Consider the following 23,704-nt stretch of genomic DNA (forward strand, 5'->3'; position numbering starts at 1 on the left):
ATATACAGAAGAGTTCCCCAGAAACTACTTGACAATGTGATAATGTCATCACTTTGATGGCTAATGGAATGTGTGCTTATATATTTTGTGTTTTCTAGAATTTTCTAAAGTGAGCTCATGAAAAGATAATCAACATCAATAGTCATCAGGGAAATGCAAAGCAAAACCACAGTGAGACACTAACTCACACCCACTAGGATGGCTACACTAAAAAAGACAGACAATAACAAGCATTGACAAGGATGTAGATAACTTGGACCCTCATGCATTATTAGTGGGGAAGCAGAATGGTGCAGCTGCTGCAGAAAAACAGTTTGGCAGATCATCTGGTGGTTAAAAAGAGTTATCATACAATCCAGCAATTCTACTCATAGGTATACTCCCAAGGGAAATGAAAACACACATCCATGAAAAAATATGGACATACTCACAATAGCTAAAAGGTAGAAACGCAATATCCATCAATGGATGAGTGGATAAACAGAATGTGGTCTATCCATAAGTGGAATGTTATTCATCCAAAAAAAGGGATGAAGTACTGACAGTTGCTACTACATGGATGGACCATGAAAGCACTCTGCTAAGTGACAGAAGACAGTCACAAAAGACCACATATTATATAATTCATGTCCAGGAATGTCCAGAATATGCAAACCCATAGAGACAGACAGATTGATGGTTGCTAGGGGCTCAGAGAAGGAGAAACTGGAAGTGGCTGGTACAGGGTGCAGGGTTTCTTTTTTGGGATAAAAATGTTCTAAAATTAGAATTCTGGTGATATTTGCACAACTGTGCTAAAAACTATTGAGCTGTACACTTAAATAGGAGGATGTTATGGTACGAGAATAATATCTCAATAAAGCTGTTTTGAAAGAAATAAAGAAAACATAGTTTTAGGAGTTAAAATGAAGAAACCTACCTGTTAGGTCTGATCAAACAATCACATTTATATCTCCTCCCCTGGAAAACTGACCTTTAGATCATTTTGCAACCGACCACATTCCCTTTTGCCTTAGACCACATTCCATTTGCTAAGACCAGTAACTTTCCCCTCCGGATTTTCCCAGGATCGGACCTGTCCAAAGAATTCCCCACAAAAAAGCTCTCCTAGTGTTCCTTAAGATCTCTGACTCCCTGGGTGCTGGTGCCATTTGGGAGCTCAGTCCATCTGGTTCCAGATGATCTAATAAATTTATAATTCTTTACCTCTTTTGGCCTCGTATGTTCCTCCTTCGGCGACCCTAACACTACTGAAGGCCTAGCCTTGGCCCCAGACACTCACAGCTGTGCAGTGAGCCTGTGTGCCCAGGTGCCTGGCACAAGTCATGCTCTGGGAGGCAAACACAGGGAGAGGTTGGCTATAGGCAGCATGGACTCACTGCTGCTCCCAGGCCTCCCATGGAGGCCATGAACCCACCCCCTCTACTGGGACACTGGGGCCCCCTGCCTAGCCATACTGTGACCTCCAGAAAAGCCCATTCCCCTCTTGGAATGCCAATTTCTCTTCCATAAAATAGAAGGACCACACAGATTCTCTCAAGGTTGCCACAGGGTGAAACTCTAAGCTCTGACAGGTGTCCCAGCAGAGGAACCAACCCAGCTGCCAACCAGGGCTGGGCAGGCAATAAAGTTGATGCAGGCTGGCCCAGCAAAGTGCAAAGCACCCGCCCAGTCTAAATGGAGCCTTTTCTCAGCTCCCCTGATGGCCAGCCTATGGCTATGGACCTAGTGTGCCCACAATTACCAATTTTCAACAAAAGCCACAAAGCTGAAATTTATGTGAAGTTTTCCAATTTGTAAATGTTGTAACACAATTCTAATACTTACAAACACGCTTTGCAGAAAGAAGCTAACGGGGACAGATGAGAGGTATGTGCACCCTTTCAGGAGGGCAGGCAGGCCAAGGTGGGGCGAACGCTGGCTTCCCCCCTCCCATCCATTTTACCAATAAGGAAACGAGGATTCAGAGGGATGATGTCCCAGACCCCAGGTCACACAATGACTGGGGACTCACTGTGGACCTGCAGGGGCTGGTGGGAAGCCCAGGTTTCTTGTCTGTCTGCCCTGGTTCAGGTTGCTCCCAGAAGACCCCAACAGAGTCAGACTCGCATTTCAAGACCCACGGGCTGGGGGTGATGAGGGCCAGGACCCGCTGGGCCCAACTGTAAGCTCTCCTCCCAGTATTCTCCTGCTGATCAGAGCGGTGCTCCCCACAGGGTGGCCCTGCCCCAGCATGCCTCAGGAACCTTGAGTTCTTGCAGGAGGTAGTTCTGTTGTATCGGACTCAAGCTCAGGTATCTGGAATCACACCCTGGCTCCTGCAAGTCCCCAGGCTGTGCTCATGGGCTCCTCAGATCTCACACAAGTTTAGCCTTCCACAGGCCAATACTAGAGGGGAGATGGCAGGGTCTACAGGATCCTCTGGGAAACAGAGTCTAGGTGAACCCCCCTCTCCTACTCCCAGGGAGGCTTGGAGACCCACAGACCTTGGGAAGGCCCAGGGCTAGCTCCTGGGGCTGCATGGTGAGGGAGGGAAAACCCTGCTCCTGTAACCTCCTCCCTGCACCCAGAAGGGTGCAGCACAGATAAGATAATACCATCTCCGGTCTGGCACCTAGTGGTCCCCGACACAACTAAGTCTTCATCCCAGCAGCCTCACCCCTGCCCCTCCCAGCCGCTTCCAGCACCAGCCACACAGCCTCCTTTTAATCCAATGAATTCCCTCAGGTGCAGGGCCTTTACACATGCTGTGTCCTCTGCCTGGAACACTCTCTTCTCTCTGCTTCCATCCCATCACCCATTAACAACTCCTCCTGCTCAAACATAATTTTCCCTACGGAGCCTTCCCTGATCTCCAGGAGGAATCTGGTTCCCCACTCCCTTTCCCCCAACCCCCACCCACCACACACACACACACACACACACACACACACACACACACACACAAGCTCACAGGGCACAGAAACTCCACACCCAGTGACTAGTGGGTTCTTTACCTCCTCCATAAGCCATAAGCTTCCAGAGGGCAAAGACAATGTAGATAGATTTTGTTCAACACTATGCTTTCTTCATCTGTCACAGCCTGTGACATATCCCTCAGGAATGACTGTCAGGGATAAAGACATGAAGGCATGCAAGGGAACCTAGACCCACCACTTCCTACACATGTGTCCATGGGCAAGTGGCCTGCATCCCCTCTGTAAACTAAGGGAGTGGATATGAGGATTAAAGGGTTAATAATCACACAGAGCTTACAGAAGTGCCTGGCACAGGCATAAGCACTATATGGTGTCTGTGATTAGCATAAAGTTATTTGAGTTTAAATAGCGTCTCTGCTAACCAGACCGTCAAAGCACTCAGAGATCCCTGCCCTGCAGAATCTGATTAACTGAGGCCCTGAGGAAGGGGCCTCTTTCCTGCCGCTGCCCTGGGACCCTGCAGAGGTGGTGCTGGAGTTTTTTCCAGAAGGGGGCTGCCTCTGGATGCTCTGAGAGTCTCCACTTCCTGAGGGTCACCCTGTCCCAGGGTTCCCACCCTGTGGCCCAGGAGGGCAGCAGAGGTTAGGGGTGGTGTGCTTGCCAACCCCCTTCATCATGCCAGCCCAGCAATAGAAGCCCCCCTCACAAAGCCCCCTGAATGACAACAGCCATCACACCCCTCTGCCGGGCCCACAGAGCAGGCATGTGGCTTCCATTAGGCCACATCTGGACATGCTCAGAGGCAGCCTGGATCCCTGGCAGGGTTCCGGCTCAAAGACAGGAACCCTCCCCCCCAACCTCTGTTTTCCCCTACCTCTGCCCCAGCCAGGCCTCGGGCAATGGCTGGAAACCTCCTTCTCTGGGCCCCAGGGCTACCATGGCAACAGGGCTGGGGGTCATTTCCGACCCCATGTCCTACCTCTCAGCAGGCCCCCAGGCAAACAGGACAAAGCCACCTCCCCAGCTTCTCCTCACAGAGGGCCCTTCCATCACTGGGGACCCCTCAAGTCCTCCCCCACAACAGCAGTCAGAGGCCTCTAAGGGCCCCCACTTCTCCCAAGATGCTCAACTGGACACCTGACCCAGCCCCTATCGGGCCTCCTACCAACTCCCCCTGCACATGGTTGTGCCTATCAGTTCAACGCCTCCTCCCCAGCGAGACCTCAGTGGGGAGGCTACGCCTGCCTTTCTCACTACACAGCCCTTGGCACAGACAGAGTGCTCCCTAAACATCTGCTGAAGAGATGCGCGAACTGAAGAAAGATAGTGAGTAATAATAGCTAATATCCTAACTACTCTGCAAGTACTAAGTTCCCTGCCAAGCACTGGACATGAAAAGGACACGTACATGGGCATGTGTAGGAGACAACTAATCAATGTGTCTCTCTCACATCTCTCTTTGTCTCTCTTTCACCTCACTCTCTCTCCTCCTCCTCCTCCCGCCCTTCCTCCCTTCCACTCTCTCTAAAAAAAATAAATGGAAAAAAATATCCTCAGATGAGGATTAAAAAAACAACAGCCCCATGAAGCAGGGACTTCTCTGCTGCTTAAAGATGAGGAAACTGAGGCAGGAAAAGATAAGCCATTTACCTAAGTTACACAGTTGACAGGTGGACACTGGGTAGGTAGGAGGACAAAATATATTTGGGGGTGGTGGATGGTAGGCCAGTCTTTGTGTATCTGACCAGGGCCAAGCTACTGGGTCCCATTTAAAGCCACCCCCTTCCCCCACCCCCATATCAGCCTCCCATTCCTTCTTTCCCCACGCACCAAAAGCTGCAGCAGCCTGTCCATCCTCATGCCCTGATCATTCTCTGTGCATGTGTGGGGCCTCTGCCAGGACAGCCTTCATAGGCGGTAAGGGGCACTCAATCAGAGACCCCTATCCACAAGCAGCCTCATCAAAGGCCAGACTCCAAAATCCACTGAGAAAGCCCAGGGCAGAAAAGAAAAGAAAAAACCAGGGATCCTGAGAACAAAGCAATTCTCCAGGATTCCAAAGCCCAGAAGCACAGAGGCCTCTGGAGGCAAGAGGTGGGTAGAGGGCAGGGCTGAGTCTATTTTGGAAACCCTAGGGCAGCGTTTCTCAACCTGTGGGTCGAGACCCCTTTGGGGGTCGAACGACCCTTTCACGGGGGTCGCCTAAGACCAGCCATGGGCAAACTACGGCCGGCCCGTGGGCCGGATCCGCCCCTTTCAGCTGTTCTATCCGGCCCGCGGAGCCGAAAGAGCGGAGGGTTCTCTTGCTCTCCCCTCCGCTCCTTCACCAGCAGCAGTGTTAACATGGCAACGTCGGGAAACACAGCCGCAGCTCCTTCTTCTGAGTCCAGTTTAAGAACCCATTGTGGCCCTCGAGTCAAAAAGTTTGCCCACCCCTGCCTAAGACCATTGGAAAACACATATATAATTACATATTGTTTTGTGATTAATCACTATGCTTTAATTATGTTCAATTTGTAACAATGAAATTGGGGGTCACCACAACATGAGGAACTGTATTAAAGGGTCACGGCATTAGGAAGGTTGAGAACCACTGCCCTAGGGTATGCATGCTCTGGAGCCAGGCCCCCAAGCCCTCTCATTACAGCCCCACCTCAGCCCACACATACTCCTCACTCCCCACAGGCTCTGGGTGTGGTGGGAAGGAGGCCCCTGAAGCACAAGGGTCAGGTCCCAGCCCACCACTCCCATTCTGTGACCTGGAGCCACTAGAAACACCTCTCTGACCTTGAAATGAGAAGAAACATACCTCCCTGGCTTGGGGGGAACATCAAGTCACAGAAACAGGGCCTGGAGTACCAATAGGTGCTCTGTGAGGATGAACTGTGTGCCTACACATTGTAAGCAGGCTGGGTGCAGAACCCTCTGGGCTTTTGGACCACTTGGCCTACAGGTCAGAGGAACGTGCATGTGCACAGGCTTTGCACACAGCTGCTGCCCAGCAAGGTCTATAGCACTTGACAGATGGGAAAAGGGGCCCAGGCCAGTTAAGAGACTTGCCCAAGGCCACACAGCTGTGGGCATCAGGGTAGGTCAATGGGAATGCTGCAGAAATCCCAGAGTCCCCTCATGCCCCATCCTCCAAGAAGCCTTCCCAGATACCTCCCAGGCATCTCCCCCTCACAGCCCCCCGCCATAATGGTTCATTCCTGCCTCCCCAGGGCCCACCAAGACCTGCTCATTATTTATACCTAATAAAGGTTTGTAGAGTTATTGATATGAGACTGAACAACACACAGACCCCTAGCTGTGGGGAGAGATCACTAGATAACGAGGTAAGTCCCCAGAACACCCTCAGTGGAGAGAAAGAAAATGGAGCTGAGGGGAGTGTCAACAAGACACAAAGATTCAAGGAAGGCTCCTAAAGGAGGTGTGCCTGTGCTCGTTGAAAACAGTGAACACGTGTGTGGAACAGAGGGGGAGACAATGCTGCAGGGTTCATGGGACGGCAGGGGAATTAGGGAGAAAAGGGATGACTAGAGGGGTGGCCACAGAGCTTGTATTGATTCACTCATTCATGCACCCAGGCCCTGCTGGAGGCTCCTGTACACAGCAGAAAGATGACAGATGTGGTCCCTCTGCCCATGGCACTCACATTCTACTAGGAAAAATTACAGCAAGGTAAGAGGAAGGTATGATGTTCTTTTAGTTCGGAGCCCAAGGAAAGCCTCTCTGCGGAGGTGACCTTGAACAGAGAGCAGAATGGAGTACAGGAGTGAACCAAATGGACACCTGGAAGAGCATTTCAGGAAGAGCAAGTGGCAAGTGCAAAGGCCCTGGGACTGCTATGGTATCTAGACAGATCAGTGGGGCTGAGCACAGTGGGTAAGAGGAAGGGTTGCTAGGAACTGAATGTTTATCCCCCACCCCCATACCTGTGTTAAAACCCTAATCCTCAATGGGACAGTATTGGAGATGAAGCTTTTGGGACGTGATTAGATGATGAAGGTGGGGTCCTCATGATGGAATCAGTGTCCTTCTAAAAAGAAACAAGCAAGAGTTTGCTCCTCCTGTAATGTTATCTCAGATGAGATGTATCCTTGCCCGCTCTGCCATGTGAGGACACAATGAGAGCCTGGCCATCTGCAAACCAGGAAGTAGGCCCTCAACCCAGCCTTCACCTTGGATTCCCAGCCCACAGAACTGTGAGAAATAAGTGTTTGTCATTTCAGTCACCCAATCTGTGGTATTTTTTGTTACAGCAGACAAGGCAGACTAAGACAAGGGTGATGGAGATGAGATGCAAGAGGTCGCAGGCAGGCTGTGCAGGGATTCTACACTGAGTAGGTGGAAGCCACGGCAGGTGCAGAGCAGAGGAATGAGAACAACTTGTGTGTTAACAGAACCAACTGGAAGATGTGCCTGACACAGCCCTTGACTCACAGAAAGAGCTCTCATGTGAGACTGCATGCCCTAGGCTGTCTCCTCAGAGACCAAGGTCACAGCCATGCCTGGAAGGATGTGAAACTCATCACCTCCTGCTGGGGTACTGTGGACACTCCAGGCCCCACCTGCACTTAAGCAGGACCCTCCTCAGGACCCCCAACCCTGTGAGGGTGCCTATTGGGCCTTTGACCACAGCCATACCACGCATATAACCCAGCACTGACTTCAACAGGGACCTCACCTGCACCCACCCACTCCATTCCCAGGAGCTAAGCCAGGGAGAAAGTGGTAGCTAAGCTCATGCCCTAAAGTGTGGGGCACTCAGACCCAGCTTCCCCTGCCCCAGGCAGCTGTACAGAGACCTAGGCAGTTACAGGGCCCAGGGCTGCCTTCCCTGGACTGAGTGCTAGGGAGAAACTTGAAAGACGCTTACCTTCAGGGTCACCTCTGGGGACAGAATGGACAGAGTTGGGGTCAGTGTCCTCCTCTGGCCGAAGATGGGGCAGAGCTGGTGGCTGCTTGGGCACTTCCTGGATAGGTGGGACCTGGGTGGCCTCATGGGGAGGTGTGGTCAGGATGGTGTGGCTGCTGGGCTTTGTTGGGTTTCCGGGAGAACTCGATGTGGCCTGAGACTGGAGGACACTGGCCGTGCTTGACCCCAGCATGGGGCTGGCTCCCCCCTGTCCAGTACTTTGCGGGGTGGCCTGGACATCTGGGATAAGGTTATCTTCAGGCCCTGCCCTGGCATCTGCCTTCTCCTCTTGCAAAGGAAGACTGGGCCCGGCTGGGCCTGCCCCAGGAGGCCCATCAAGTCCCCTAAGGCCACCTGCTGCCAGTGGCTCCCTGACAGCAATGTCCTCCCTCTCCTCCTCCCCTGCCCCCTGGCTGTCCTCCATCACTCTCCTGGCTTTGGCTTGAACAGGAGCTGGCGGACCCAGGGCTGCAGCCGCTGTTGGCCTGAGGAGAACGGCCAGCCAGGGGGTGGCCTGGATGGCAGACAGTGGCTGACTTCCACCTCCCAGGGTGGCTGGAGCCCCTGTGCTTGCCTGAAGCTCGCCTGCCAAAGCCGCTGCGGCTTCTGCTTCAGCCACCTCCTGGTCATAACTGTAGGGGTCTTCATAGTGTCGCTCAGGTTCATTCTCCTCAGCATCTGAGAAGTTCCCACTGGTGGCAGTGGGCATGGCCTTGGCATCTCCATGGCAACTGGGGACCTGGTAGCAGATGAGCTCACCACCAGTGTCAGGACAGTGGCAGGCCTGGCACGGTGGCAGGTGGACTGTGTGACCAGCAGCATACTTGCGGCCAGCGTGCACACAGCCCACCTGGCCGCACTGCGGGCAGCTGTCAGCTGCCACCACAGTCTCGATGCAATTGGGTGGGAGCTCAGGGCACAGCATGAACTGGCAGCTGATCTTGCCGCCACCTGGTGGGCAGGAACACTCAGTGCTGCCAAAGTCCACAAAGTAGGACTGGCCTGCGGGTACACGGCCACGCACGAAGCCACCCTGCAGACAGTCATAGTACTGGTAGCCCTCGCAGGCACAGCCCTGCTGCACGCACGTGGCACAGCAGGCGCCCGGCTCCAGCGCCTCCTCGATGCAGTTCTCCAGCGGCGGGCACTCGACACCCGTGCAGTCCTGCCGTGGGGCTGCTGCACCTGTGCTGGCACCCAGGGCCAGGGCCAGGGCCAGGGCCAACCAGGCTCCTACAGGCTCCCAGAACATCACCATGGTCCCACCGCCAGCCCAGGTGCAGCCCAGGTGCCACCTCGAGCCAAAAGGTCCCCTCTCCTGCGAGGCCCTGGGGAAATCAGAAAGGACACCTGTCAGCACCATATGGGGCCTACACATGAAAACACATGCACCGCCAGTCACACACACACCTGCACATGGCTAGATGAAGCCTCAGGCTCTTTCACTCACACACATGCCCTTATCCCAATGTCCCCATGTCCCCAAGCATAGTGTCTGGTGGGGCAATGACAGAACAATGGCCACTTAGTGTCCGGCACAGCCAGGAAAGGAGATCTGCCTCTGCTAGCCACTCAGCCAGCACCAACCAAGCAGATCCTCTGTGCACGAATCCTTCTAGAACTTGAGGTTTATTAGCAAACTAGAGGCCTGGTGCATGAAATTTGTGCACTCGGGAGGGGGATCCCTCAGCCCAGCCTGCACCCTCTCGCAGTCTGGAAGCCCTCAGGGGAGCGAGCCTAAGCCAGCAGTTGGACATCCTTAGCACTGCCACAGAGGTAGGAGAGGCTCCCACCACCGATGTTGTGCTCGCCAGCCGGGAGCCTGGCTTCTGGCTGAGTGGCGCTCCCCCTGTGGGAGCACACTGACCACCAGTGGGCAGTTCCTGCGTTGAGCATCTGCCTCCTGGTAGTCAGTGTGCATCACAGTGGCCGGTTGTTCTGCTGTTCGGTTGATTTGCATATTAACCTTTGATTATATAGGACTAGAGGCCCGGTGCACAAAAATTTGTGCACTGGGGGGGCGTGTCCCTCAGCCCCACTTGTGCCCTCTCAAAGTCTGGGACCCCTCGGGAGATAACGACCTGCTGGCTTAGGCCCGTTTCCAGGTGGCAGAAGGCAGGCCCAATCCCTAGGTGCCTGCCCCGCAGCCCCTCGATTGGGGAGTTGGGGCGCCTCCCCGTCATGCACAGAGCAGGGCAGATCAGGAGGTTGCACTGCCACCCCGAGTCATGCTCAGGGAAGGGCCGATTGGGGGGTTGGGGCGCCGCCCCCTGTCACACTCAAGACAAGGCTGATGGGGAGGTTGCAGCGCCACCCTCTGTCATGCACAGAGCAGGGCAGATCAGGGGGTTGTGGCGCCACCCCTGTCACATACAGAGCCAGCCAATCAGGGGGTTGCGGCGCTGCCCCCTGTCACGCACAGAGCAGGGCCCATCAGGGGGGTTGGGGCTCCGTACCCTGTCACGCACAGAGCAGGGCCGATCAGGGGGTTGGGGAGCTCCCCCCCGTCACACACAGAGCAGGGCCGATCAGGGGATTGGGGCGCCGCCTCCTGTCACCCACAGAGCAGAGCCGATCAGAGGGTTGGGGCACTCCCCCCTGTCACACTCAGGGCAAGGACGATGGGGAGGTTGCGGCTCCACCCCGTCACACACAGAATAGGGCCCATGGGGGGGTTAGGGCGCCGCACCCTGTCACACACAGAGCAGGGCCGATCAGGGGGTTGGGGAGCTCCCCTCTATCAGGCACAGAGCAGGGCTGATCAGGGGGTTGGGACGCCTTCCCCTGTCACAAACAGAGCAGGGCGGATAGGGAGGTTGTGGCCCCGCCCCCTGTCACACACAGAACCACAGGGCAATCAGGGGGTTTGGGCGCTGCCCCCTGTCATGCTGCTCCAGGGGCCAGGAGGCCTCGCGGCTCCGCTGATCCCAGTGCTGGGAGGCCTCGTGGTTCCGCTGATCCCAGTGCTGGGAGGCCTCGCTGCTCCGCTGATCCCGGTGCCGGGAGGCCTCAGGGCTCCACTGATCCTGGTGATGGGAGGCATATTACCCTTTTACTATATAGGATAAAGGCCTGGTGCATGGGTGGGGGCCGGCTGGTTTGCCCTGAAAGGTGTCCCAGATCAGGGTGGGGGTCCTGCTTGGGTGCCTGGCCAGCCTGGATGAGGGGATGATGGCTGTTTTGCAGCTGGTCACATCCCCTTCAGTGTGGGGGTCCCCACTGGGGTGCCTGGCCAGTCTGGGTGAGGGGCTGAGGGCCGTTTTCAGGCTGGTGGGTGGCTGAAGCTCCCAACCTTTCCTTTTTTTCTGTTTTTGTTTTGTTTGTTTTTATTTTATTCTGGGATTTTTTTACCTTCTATGGCTGTCACTGGAACTGAGAGCCGGCTTTAGCTCTGAGGCTCGGCTCCAGCTCTGAGACCTCGGCTGCTGAAAGCAGGTATCTGGGTTTGTTTAGCTTCTATAATTGAAACATTGTTGCCATCACTGCTGCTCTAAGCTCTGAGGCCGAAGCTGGCTGAAAGCAGGTTTCTGGAGCTTGTTTAGCTTCTATAATTGCAACAATGTTTCTTAGACTGCAGCTCAGAGGCCAGCAGCGGCAGGCGGGGAACCTTGGCTTCCTCCATCACTGGAGCAAGCAAGCCTCCTGTTCGCTTCAGCTGCCTGGCTGCCGGCCGCCATCTTGGTTGGCAGTTCATTTGCATATCGCCCTGATTAGCCAATGGGAAGGGTAGCGAAGTTACGGTTAATTACCATGTTTGTCTATTATTAGATAGGATAAGACCGGCTTCATGGCCATTCTGCTAGCACTGACCCTCTGATGTAGAAAGGGAGATCATAAATCCACAGCAATTCAGTGGGTTTCTGAATGTGATAAGTACAATGAAGAAATAAATGAATGAGAGCAGGGAACCGGAACAGGGAATAACCAGGATGGTGTAGCTGCTGGCTTTGGGTGGAAAAGAGCTGATTTTAGCCAGGGTGGCCAAGCAAGGCTTCTCTAAGGAAGTAGCATTTGAGCTGAGATCTGAGTGAATCAATGGAGACAACCACCTGAATGTCTGTAGGCAAAGTATGTAAGGCGGCAGGAATAGCAGGTACAAAGGACCTGGGGCAGGACCAGAAGGAGGGAGATGAGGAACAGTAGAACACCACCACTGCTGAGCAAATTGAGCAAGGGTGAATGTGATGGCAGCCAGATCATGCGAGATTCTGATTACAGTGCGGGCTGCTGGAAGCCATGGCCTGGAATGACTTGATGGGCTCTGTTAGGGCTGCTTTGTTGAAAATATGGGAGCCGGGCCAAAGCCAAGAAGCCAGTCATAGGAGGCAGGAGAGGACAGTGGACAGGGGAATTTTAAAGTAGAGTTGACAGGATTTGCTGCTAGACTGCATGGGTGTAACAGGAGAGGAGTCCACAATGAGCCCAGCTTTTGGCCAAAGCACCTAGAAGGATGGAGTTGTTGCTTCCTGAGGCAGGGAAGGCTGTGGAAGGAGGACCATGGACCCACAGGGGAGACATGCAGTTCAGTTTGGCAGAACTGAGTTTGAGAAGCCCAGGGATCATCCAAGTGAAGATGGTAAGAATGCTACCGGGGACAGGAATCTATGCCCAGGCCAGGGGGCCAGGGAGGTTGCTGGACTCCAAGAGGTAACATGCACATCCCCCAAGCTGAGAAGCCACTCCAGGAAAGGGGAGGGCTCCGTACACCCAGGTTGATTCGGAATCGGTCTCAGGGAGAACCAGGCCTGCTGTCCCCGTAACAAAGTCAGCGACTCTCCATGGAAGTAGAGTAGACAGCACAAAGACCTTGAGTCAATGCTCAAGTGTCATTTAAGAAAAGAAACATTTGCAGACCTAAATCCTCCTCCCACCCTCCATCTGCCTTTCCATTCATCACACACTCACATGAACAACACATCCTAAGAGGGAAATATTCCCACCAGAGTTTGGCAGGCTCCTCCCAGAGGACCTTTGTTGCTAGCCAGGCCTGCTATACCCCACCCACCCCACCGTGCATTCTCCTACAAGTCAGTCCATTAGTTCTGCTCACACTCTTGGCCCCCACAGTGACCTGGCCCTGGGACCCTATCCCCCAGCATCAGGCTCTGCCCATACTCAGATGATTCTATATCTTGGATTCACCCCTGCCCCAGGCCCAGAGTGATGATGAGGAACATTGGAGCCTGACTTTGTGTTTTCCTCATTCGCTGTGCAAATCTAAGCAAGGCCCTTGCCCTCTCTGAATCTCAGCTCTGCATCTGTGTACAGTGAAGAGGTTCTACCACACCTTTGGTTCTGGCTAGGAGGCCACAGGTACTATCTAGCCCAGTGATGGCGAACCTTTTGAGCTCGGCATGTCAGCATTTTGAAAAACCCTAACTTAACTCCGGTGTCGTGTCACATATAGAAATTTTTTGATATTTTCAACCATACTAAAACAAAGATTTATATTTTTGATATTTATTTTATATATTTAAATGCCATTTAACAAAGAAAAATCAACCAAAAAAATGAGTTTGCGTGTCACCTCTGACACGTGTGTCATAGGTTCGCCATCACTGATCTAGCCCACAACTGCACTTGTTTATCCCACATGGTGGGTTTTTAGTTTTAAATTAGTTACCAATTGGAAATGTTCACATGAAAATTCAACTCCTCTTGAAAACCACTGAACCCTGGTCACCCTAAGATGTCACCCAGGACATGGGGCTCTCAGTCCCACAAAGGCCATATGACCTCTCCACTCATGGTGGCAGGGTCTGTTTGAGATCAGAGTTTCCCCAGGCTCACCTCTGAACTGGGAACCCATGGTCATTCCCACTGTGGCCTCCAGCTGGGAGAGTGGAGGTCTGGGCCCTGCATGCTGCTCAGAGCCCCTGGTGCTATCTAAAGGTTGTGTGCCCATCCATGAGGGGGATGGGGCCAGCTGGGATGTATCTGGAGGAGGTGGGCCAGTAAGGAAGGGGGGAGTTAGCTTCAAGAGGCCCTGGTATATCTCTACAACTGCTCTGAATGTTTCATGGGCCCATGGGTGTGTATGTGGTGGGTGGGGGGTGGGGAACAGGCACACTCCCAAGATGGGAGCTCACCAGGCCCAGGGAAAAGCAAAGCAAAACCCACACAGTCTCTGCCCTATTCCTGCCAACTAAAAATCTGGATAATGCATGCACATTAATAATAATATGATTACTCAATTCCCAGCCAAGGGCATGTACCTAGGTTGCAGGTTCAATTCCTGGCCCCAGTTGAGGCATGTGCAAGAGGCAACTAATCAAGGTGTATCTGTCACATCAATGTTTCTCTCTCTCCTTCTCTCTCTCTCTCTCTCTTCCTCCCTCCCCTCCACTCTCTGTAAAAATCAATGGAAAAAAATATCCTCCAGTGAGGATTAACAATAATAATAATACTATTTAAGACTAGAGGCCCGGTGCATGAAATCATGCACTGGAGGGGGGGTCCCTCAGCCCGGCCTGGCCCCTCTCACAGTCCGGGAGCCCTCAGGGGCGGGAGGCAACCTGGTGATCAGGGGAAGGTGACGCCCCATCACACCTCTGCTGCTGCCACTGCCGACAGCACAAGCCTCAGCCAGCCCTGGTTACCTGAGTCTTGGGCGGCCCTGGGTGGCTGGGCAGCCTCCATCCGAGGCTTGCCTGCACCTCAGGCCGGCCCTGGGCGGCTGGGCAGCCGACATCTGAGGCTTGCCTGCGCCTCAGGCCAGCCCTGGGTGGCTCAGAAGCTGAGGGGACTGGGGGACTCTGGAGACAGGCACCCCGGCGGGGCTGAGGGGACTGGGTGCCATCTTGTGGCTGTGGGTGCCGCCATCTTTGTGATGGCATGAGGGTCAATTAGCATATTCCCTCTTTATTAGATAGGACTAGAGCAGTGATGGTGAACTTATGACATGCGTGTCAGCGGTGTCACATGAACTCATTTTTTTGGTTGATTTTTCTTTGTTAAATGGCATTTAAATATATAAAACAATATCAAAAATATAAATCTTTGTTTTACTATGTTTGCAAATATCAAAAAATTTCTACATGTGACACGGCACCAGAGTTAAGTTAGGGTTTTTCAAAATGCTGACACGCCGAGCTCAAAAGGTTCGCCATCACTGGACTATAGGACTGGTACACAAAATCTGTGCACTGGGGGGAGGGTGTCGCCCAGTCCAGCCTGCACCCTCTCCAATCAGGGACCCCTCGGTGTATGTCCAACTGCCGGTTTAGGCCCGATCCCACAGGACATACTCTCACAATCCAGGACTGCTGGCTCCCAACTGCTCACCTGCCTGCCTGCCTGATTACCCCTAACCGCTTCTGCCTGCCAGCCTGGTTGCCCCCAACTGCCCTCCCCTACCAGCCTGATCGCCCCCAACTGCCCTCCCCTGCCAGCCCGATCGCCCCCAACTGCCCTCCTCTGCCAGCCCAATCGCCCCCAACTGCCCTCCCCTGCCGGCCCAGTCGCCCCTAACTGCCCTCCCCTGCCGGCCCAGTTGCCCCCAACTGCCCTCCCCTGTCGGCCCAGTTACCCCTAACTGCCCTCCCCTGCCAACCCGGTCCCCCTCAACTGCCCTCCCCTGCCAGTCCGGTCACCCCTAACTGCCCTCCCCTGCTAGCCTGGTTGCCCCCAACTGCACTCCCCTGCAGGCCTGATCACCCCCAACTGCCCTCCCCTGCAGGCCTGGTCACCCCCAACTGCCCTCCCTGCTGGCCTGATTGCCCACAACTGCCCTCCCCTGCGAGCCATCTTGTGGCTGTGGGCACTGCCATCTTTGAGGGTGGGGCAGTCAATTAGCATATTCCCTCTTTATCAGATAGGATGATGATGAATATAAGGCCAGCTGACCTAAGTGAACACTGGGCGGACACTCTGAACAGCAACCTATATGCAATTAAGCCTATCTGAGCAGTGTATGATGCTGAGTTCTCGTGCCCAGTGAGGTACCTAAAGACATCACTCCAGGTCCACACATCCATGGTGGTCCTTGGGAATTTGTCTGGTGGTAGGAGGAAACAAGGCAGAGGTAGACCACCATGCCAGTACCTGTCCCAGATCCACCCTGTTCTCCACTGAGGATGCTAACCTGGTCAGAATGTGTCCCCAGGTTCCAGCATCTTCCAATGGCAGCCTCCAACAGGACATCACAGGATGGGAGAGAAAGGTTGGGCTGTTCATTTCCCACCCCTTTCTCCTTCCCTCCCAGGCAAGGGGTTGGTGGTGGCTGTCCCTGCTCCCCCAAGGCCATAGCTTCTGGAGGGTGACCCTGCTGGGTTCTAAAACCTGCCTCTCCCCCACCCATGCAGGCCCAGCGTGCTAAGGACACCCACCCATCCACCCACCATTGCTACGCCAAGAGCTGGTTCATCCCCTGTAAGTTCCCCCAACCCTGCTCCCACGTGTTCTAAGTCTCTTCATTAACTACTCTTCCCATAAACCCCGTATGGACCCTGAGAAAGAAGATATCTACCAAGAAGGTTCCTGGTAGTTTGATTGACCTCGAATTTTAAAACAGAGCCAAACAGCCATTTCTGCACAAGGGCCTCTCACACAAAATGCACTTCAGGGAGAAGCCTGCACTGAACTACCTGCCTGCACTGTGTTCCTGCCAGCTAACCAGGCTCCTTATCAAGGAGTTCCTAGAATTGTATTTCAACCAATTGGATTGAGGCTTTCCCAGTCCAGTCCCAGCTGTGCACCTATATCCCCCATCAGCATTTTTACCAGCCAATACCATTCAAATGGCAAGGACTCGAAGTTTTCATTTGCATGAAGATGAACCAATCGGAAACCAGGCAGGGACTTCTGTCTATATAAGCCGGCAGCCCTCTGGCTCTGAGAGAGATCTTTCCCTTTCCATCAAAGACTGAAGACTGCATTCCAGGCTGAAATGTCAAATGCCTTGCTCCAGCCTAGCTGAATAGGGGCCTTGCCCCTGGGCCACCTCACCCAGGGCTTCTTCACAGCATAGTCCACAGCCGTGCAGTCTCCTAATTGAGCTGTAACACTATTGAGCTGTTTTCACAGCCCTGCAATATCACAATTGAGCTGTTTGCACTAAATAAAGTTTCCTTCTTCACTGAACCCCAAATTGGGGATTTCTGTTGGTGTTGAAATGGCACCAAAGACCATCAGCTGACACCCATGCTGGGACCCTGAGAGTCACACACCTGTGAGGACCCCACAGAACTAGAAGCCAACGATTCAGTGTACACAATGCAACAAGGATGGACCTTAAAAATAGAGCACTAAGCGGAAAAGGTAAGAAATAGAACAAGATAAAGAGCCAAACACTACTCATGTCACATAAAAATGCACACTCAAGGTAAAAAAATAAATAAATACCACTTGCAAAACATGAGCACATAAACAGATTCACACAGAACAGAACTGGAGGTCTGCCTATAGTGAGGAAGGGAAGGGCTTAGGAGCAGAGATTGTAGATAAACCAACCAATAAAATACAAGCAGTACCTTGCAGAGAGCAAGATAATAGTGTGTTATTAGTTAAGAAGTGAATTAACTCAATTCTTAGCTGGGGTCTAGCTGAGAAAACCAAAAAGATTCCATACTGGGCCCCTGTCTAAGCCAGAACCCCAGCTTGGCAGGGAGGGGGCTGCATCCAGCTGAGGTGGCCAAGAAGGTGTGACCACATCCAGCCAATACACAGACCTCATCTGTCACTTAGCTGGGATTGGCTGAGGGATGGGTCTGGAACCATGCCTAACCAATGAGACTCAGAGCTATGACTACTCCTACCAAACCCCTCCAGGAGGCCTGGCAGCCTCTACCTGTATGTCTAAAAGCACTGAACCACTTGAGAAGATGTGGGGCCACCCTACTGGAGAGACCTGATCACTGCACTGGGCTTGAGCAGGAGCCCATTTGGGAGACCTTCTCTGTGAGGAGGCAGGTGTACCACCATTGTCCCCAGCTAATGCCACATCAAGCTAATAAAGGAGCCTGGCCTTGCCCTGAGCAAATTACATGACTATTGCTGCTTTCAGCCTCCAAGGGTAGCTGGTTATGCAGCAATGTCTCACCTGAACCACTGGTATCTAAATCAACAATTATAAGCAGACTAGAGGCCCTGTGCACAAAATTCATGCACGGGAGGGGAGGTCCCTCAGCCCAGCCTGCAGGATCCCTGTAGGATCGGGCCTAAACCGGCAGTCAGACATCCCTCTCACAATCCAGGACCACTGGCTCCTAACCACTCACCTGCTTGCCTGCCTGATCACCGCTAACCACTCTGCCTGCCTGCCTGCCTGATCGCCCCTAACCGCCTCTGCCTTGCTCCTGCCACCGTGGCTTTGTCTGGAAGGATGTCCAGAAGACATCCAATCTAATCCGATCTAATTAGCATATTGCCCTTTTATTAGTATAGATAACCCAGCAGTGAGGCATTTCTATAGGACAAACACCCACCTCCTCAGCACACAGGAAAAACAGGGAGAAGCTGCTCTGGACTAAAACAGGTCTGGGATATAACCCAAGAGCTTGTGGGATTCCTAATGGGACTCAGCATGAAGAAGCCTATTGAAAGACATGGGGACTAAGTGAGGGACCCCAAGGACAGACTGAGGACCAAATGACAGCAAGGAGCAGCAATCATTCTGTGAGGTGTGATGTCTGGCAAATGCTGGCATTTAAAAAAAAAGTTAACATTTTTAAATATAATCATGTCTGTGACATACTATAACATATTTCATCATGAAAAATAGCCAAAGGCAATATTATGCCAAAAAAGTTAACAACTCTTGGGGGAAAAGGGGGCGGGGGACATCTGTAATAGTGTCAGCAATTTAAAAAATGCTAACAATTGTGAAATCCAGATGATGGATATCTAGGTGTCCTTTCTGGGCTTCTCTATTTTTTTGTTTTGTTTTGTGTGTGTGTGTTGCCACTCTCCACAATAAAGAGCCACAAGGACAGGTTCAGGTGGGAAAGAAGGACAGGGAGCCATCACCATGCAGAGTCTAGGAGTGTGTCCAGCCCTGTAAAGGTCTGTGACTCCCAAGCTGAAAATCCAAAGTGAATTCAAGGCAGAAGCAGAGGGCAGGTTGAGGTCATAGTCTGGGCTGTTGCAGCTTTGGTCTTCATTGATCAGATCCCTGCTGTGGGTGGAGGCAAAGCTGGAAGGGAGGTTTGTGGCATATCAGTGTCAGAGGTGACTCAGGGTGCTGCTCAAACATCAGCTACCTTCACTCACCCTGGCTACAAGTTCCTCTCCCTGCTGTTCCCCCTACACACACACACACACACACACACACACACACACACACACACACACACCCCTACAGTATGGTAACACCACCTCCTTTGACAAATTAACCTCGCACCCATCCATAGCAGGCCCAGATGAAAACTCTCTGGGCTGGCAAGGCCACCTTGGTGCCTCCTAGAGGACCCCAGGGGACATAAATCCATCACCAGAACCACCATTACTAAGAATAGGGTCTGGCCTCACATAACTTCAAATCACAAGGTAAGGAAATTCTGTCTTTTTCCACTTCTCAGATCCTTAGGATACTGACAAGAATATGCTTGCCAGAGTTAGCAAATAAAAATACAAAGCATATAGCTATACTGGAATTTCAGATAAATACTGTGTAATTGTGTAGTATAAATTGTCCCATGAAACACTTGGGACCTACTTATTCATCGTTTATCTGAAATTCCAATCCAGCTGGGAACCTACATTCTCACCAGGCAACCCTGGATAAAAGCAGCATCAGGGTGGTGCTGGCAACGCTTGCAGGGGTCTCTCTTTTAAATCAGACACTGGGCCTTCCACACAGCCAGGGGTGACAGGAAGGAAATCAACATACAGGATACCTGTTGACAAACCAATTACAAACACAGGAGTATCAGGAGCACCTGGCCTCCCACAGTCTCTTCTAAAGGCAGCACTTCAGCTCCTACACAGCAGCCCTTTCCCAAGTCCAACCAGGAGAGCAATCACCTGCCAGCTGCCAGGCCATCCATCCACAGACCATGTTCAGGGCCCACATGGTACTTTTGAAATTAGTTGCAAACATTAAAATATTGCAATGTTATTGATTTAGGTTTTAATATTTAAAATCAGAACATCTTGCCCAGGCCAGGTAGCACAGTTGATTAAAGCATCCTCCCAATACACTAAGGTTGTGGTTCGATCTCCGGCTAAGGCATGTATAAGAATTAACCAAGGAGTCCTGGCCAGGTGGCTCAGTTGGTTAGAGCGTTGTCCAAGAGGTTGCAGGTTTGATGCCCAATTGGGGTGCATTTGGGAAGCAATCGATCCATGTTTCTCTCTCATATCAATGTTTCTCTCTCTTTCTCTCTCTGAAAATTAATAAAAAACATATTTTTGGGTGAGGATTTTTTTAAAAAGTAATTCATCAATGAATGCATGAATAAGTGGAACAACAAATCAATGTTTCTCTTGCTTTCTCTCTGAAAATCAATCAATAAATAAATGACTTTTTAAATAAATAAACCCTGGCCAGTGTGGCTCAGTTGGTTGGGTATCATCCCATGTCCATACACCACAAGGTAGCCAGTTCGATTCCCAGTCAGGGCACATGCCCTGGTTATGGGCTCCATATCTGGTAGGGGGCATGCAGGAGTCAGCTGATCAATGTTTCACTCTCCTCTCTCTCTCTCTCTCTCTCACTCTCTCTCACTCTCTCTCTCTCTCTCCCCAACTCCCCCTTCCATCCTTCCTTCTTCTCTAAAAATCAATTTTAAATATCTTTAATAAATAAATAAGTAAATAATATCAGAACATTTTACAATGAAGCTGAATTTCTTTTTTTTTATTAAATCTTTATTGTTCAGATTATTACATTTGTTCCTCTTTTTTCCCCCCCATAACTCCCCTCCTCCCAGTTCCCACCCCACCCTCCACCCTCACTCCCCACCCACTGTCCTCATCCATAGGTGCACGATTTTTGTTCAGTCTCTTCCCGCATCCCCCACACCCCTTTCCCCCCACCCAAGAATAGTCTGTCCATTCCCTTTCTATGTCCCTGATTCTATTATAATCACCAGTTCATTCTGTTCATCAGATTATTTATTCACTTGACTCTTAGATTCACTTGTTGATAGATGCGTATTTGTTGTTCATAATTTGTATCTTTACCTTTTTCTTCTTCTTCCTCTTCTTAAAGGATACCTTTCAGCATTTCATATAATACTGGTTTGGTGGTAATGAACTCCTTTACCTTTTCCTTATCTGTGAAGCTCTTTATCTGACCTTCAATTCTGAATGCTAGCTTTGCTGGATAAAGTAATCTTGGTTGTAGGTTCTTGGCATTCATCACTTTGAATATTTCTTGCCACTCCCTTCTGGCCTGCATAGTTTCTGTTGAGAAATCAGCTGACAGTCGTATGGGTATTCCCTTGTAGGTAACTGAGTTTCTTTCTCTTGCTGCTTTTAAGATTCTCTCTTTGTCTTTTGCTCTTGGCATTTTAATTATGATGTGTCTTGGTGTGGTCCTCTTTGGATTCCTTTTTTGGGGTTCTCTGCGCTTCCTGGACTTGTAAGTCTATTTCTTCCACCAGGTAGGGGAAGTTTTCTGTCATGATTTCTTCAAATAGGTTTTCAATATCTTGCTCTCTCTCGTCTTCTGGCAGCCCTATAATTCGGATGTTGGTATGCTTGAAGCTGTCCCAGAGGCTCCTTACACTATCTTCATATTTTCGGATTCTTTTTTCATTTTGCTTTTCCGGTTGGGTGTTTTTTGCTTCTTCATATTTCAAATCATTGACTTGATTCTTGCGATCCTCTGGTCTGCTGTTGGGAGTCTGTATAATATTCTTTATTTCAGTCAGTGTATGCTTAATTTCTAGTTGGTCCTTTATCACAACATCGAGGGTCTCATTAGATTTCTTGTACATCTCATTAAGTTTATCGGCAGTCTCTAGAAGACTCTTGAAAGACCTCAAAAGTGTGGTTTTGAATTCTATATCCAGAAGCCTGCTTTCCTCCATTTCTGTCATTTGTGTCCTGTTTCTTTGTCTCGGCATTTTTTATGCTTCGCTGTGTCGATAGAGTGGCTTTCTGTGCTGTGTCCCAATTACCTGAGGTAGACACTCTTGGTGCACCCCCTTGTGGTCTTTGTGCACAGTCTTGTTGTAGCTAAGCCTTGATTGTTGTAGGTAACACTGAGGGGGATTTGACCTCCAGGCCAATTGGCTGTGAGAATCAGCTGTGTCTGCAGTGGGAGAACTTCTGTCCTGGATCTCTAGGGCGATGCTAATCTAGCCTCTGCCTGATGCTAACCAGCAAATGCCTCCGTGCAAGGCCTGGGCTGGGCAGGTCCCAGGGGATCAACAGGGTGGGCTGAGCGAGCAGTTATGGCTGCTCTCAGTCCCGTCCCCAGAGGCTCTGCCTCTCAGTGTCCCAGAAACCGCTGCAAGTACCTCGGAGAGAAAGCAGCCCTCGAGTTCCGACCGATGCCGGTTTGAACAGTCCCGCTTCTCCCGTTTGAGTCTGGGTCCCCAGAGACTCGACCGAAACTGGAGCTCAGAGCCTGAGACTCCCTCCCGATTGAAAACAACAACCACGCCCTCAGCAGCCAGCCCACTCCGTACGCACCTCCGCACCTTTGTATTTTACTTCAGCACCGCACCTCCTCTGACTCTCGGTATGCTTTTCTCTTTCCTTCTAGTTATAGAATTTCCCCTCAGCCAGCCTTCCTGTGGTTCTGGGTGATGTCCGTTCCGTCTTTTAGTTGTATTTTTGAAGTGGTTGTGCGAGGCAGCAATCTCCGGTGTTTACCTATGCCACCATCTTGGTTTCTCTCCCGAAGCTGAATTTCTAACTTCTCTGGGAAATCAGAAGGTGGGGCCTGACAGCAGAAAATCACTGGTCCATGTGATCCACACCAATTCTCCACTGCCATCACTAGGCTCAGTGCCGTCTCTCTGTCCTCCTGGAACCTCCTGGGCTCTGGGCTCCTCTTGTCCACACCCAAAGGAAAGAGGCCCAGAGGAGGTGGAAGTTCCAGTTCCCTCCAGCCCAAGGTCACCTGAATGTCCAGGTTTCCTGGGTTAAGACTGCCTCTTCTCTAAGTGATGGACAGTAGACATTTTGTCCCTTTCTAAGGAGCCTACTCCTACATAGATGGCCAAGTAGACCTTGGTATGCCAGTCACAGAGGAATCCAGTGGCATTCTCCCAGCCATACAACACCACAACTGTGGGAGGGAATACAGGGCTCACAGTCTTAGCCAGGGCCTCTAGAAGCAAAGCTGAGATGGATTCTTGTGTTTGTGGTTCACTGGGAGGGGGAGGGGTGGTGACAGATGCTCACAAGAAGGAGAAAAGGGGAAGGAGGATACAGGAAAGGATGAAGCTGGGCAAAGATGTGGCCTCAGCTGGAGTCTGGCACCAGCCTGATCCCATGGGAGCCCTGCAGTGTGACTGGCACTCCGGGGCTCATCCTACTCACAGAGGCATTACTCAGTCACTGTCATGGACCCAGGTAAGGAGAAAAAGGGAAAGTTATCTCCCAAGCATGTCGGGGAGGCAACTCCTGTGGACCCAGGGAAAGCATTCCAAACCTGGGGCCATTAGCAGCCCAAACCTGGGGCAGCTGGGAGAAGAGTGCACCTCAAGGGATGGGGAGCCACACAGGACACCAGCAGTGGCCAAACCGTGTACCACACGGACACATACACACACCCGGGAAGATGCTGGTAGGACAGTTTGGTCCTAGAAACTGTCCAAAAAAAATACCTTTAGTTTATAATTCAGACTGTCCTCACCTCAGCCTCAGAGAGGTAAGAAAGTAATGTACTAAAATAGTGTTTGCACACCCTAGTCAAAGCAGCATTATTCACAATAGCCAAGTGGTGGGAGTAACCCAGTGCCCATCAACAAGT

At 51.7% G+C, this 23,704-nt stretch overlaps 1 protein-coding gene across 5 annotated transcripts in view; it reads right to left on the reverse strand.

Moving 5' to 3' along the window:
* Window positions 1-23,704, reverse strand: part of FBLN2 (fibulin 2) — a 104,681-nt gene that overhangs the window by 62,166 nt on the left and 18,811 nt on the right. For all 5 annotated transcript variants that reach the window (XM_059688295.1, XM_059688298.1, XM_059688297.1 and 2 more), the window contains exon 2: window positions 7,798-9,164. In XM_059688295.1, coding sequence (XP_059544278.1) covers window positions 7,798-9,094 — 1,297 coding nt within the window. In that variant the 5' untranslated portion in view covers window positions 9,095-9,164. The remainder of the gene's footprint in view (window positions 1-7,797; window positions 9,165-23,704) is intronic.

The sequence above is a fragment of the Myotis daubentonii genome, chromosome 3 (genome assembly GCF_963259705.1).
Source record: "Myotis daubentonii chromosome 3, mMyoDau2.1, whole genome shotgun sequence".
Taxonomy (NCBI): Eukaryota; Metazoa; Chordata; class Mammalia; order Chiroptera; family Vespertilionidae; genus Myotis; species Myotis daubentonii.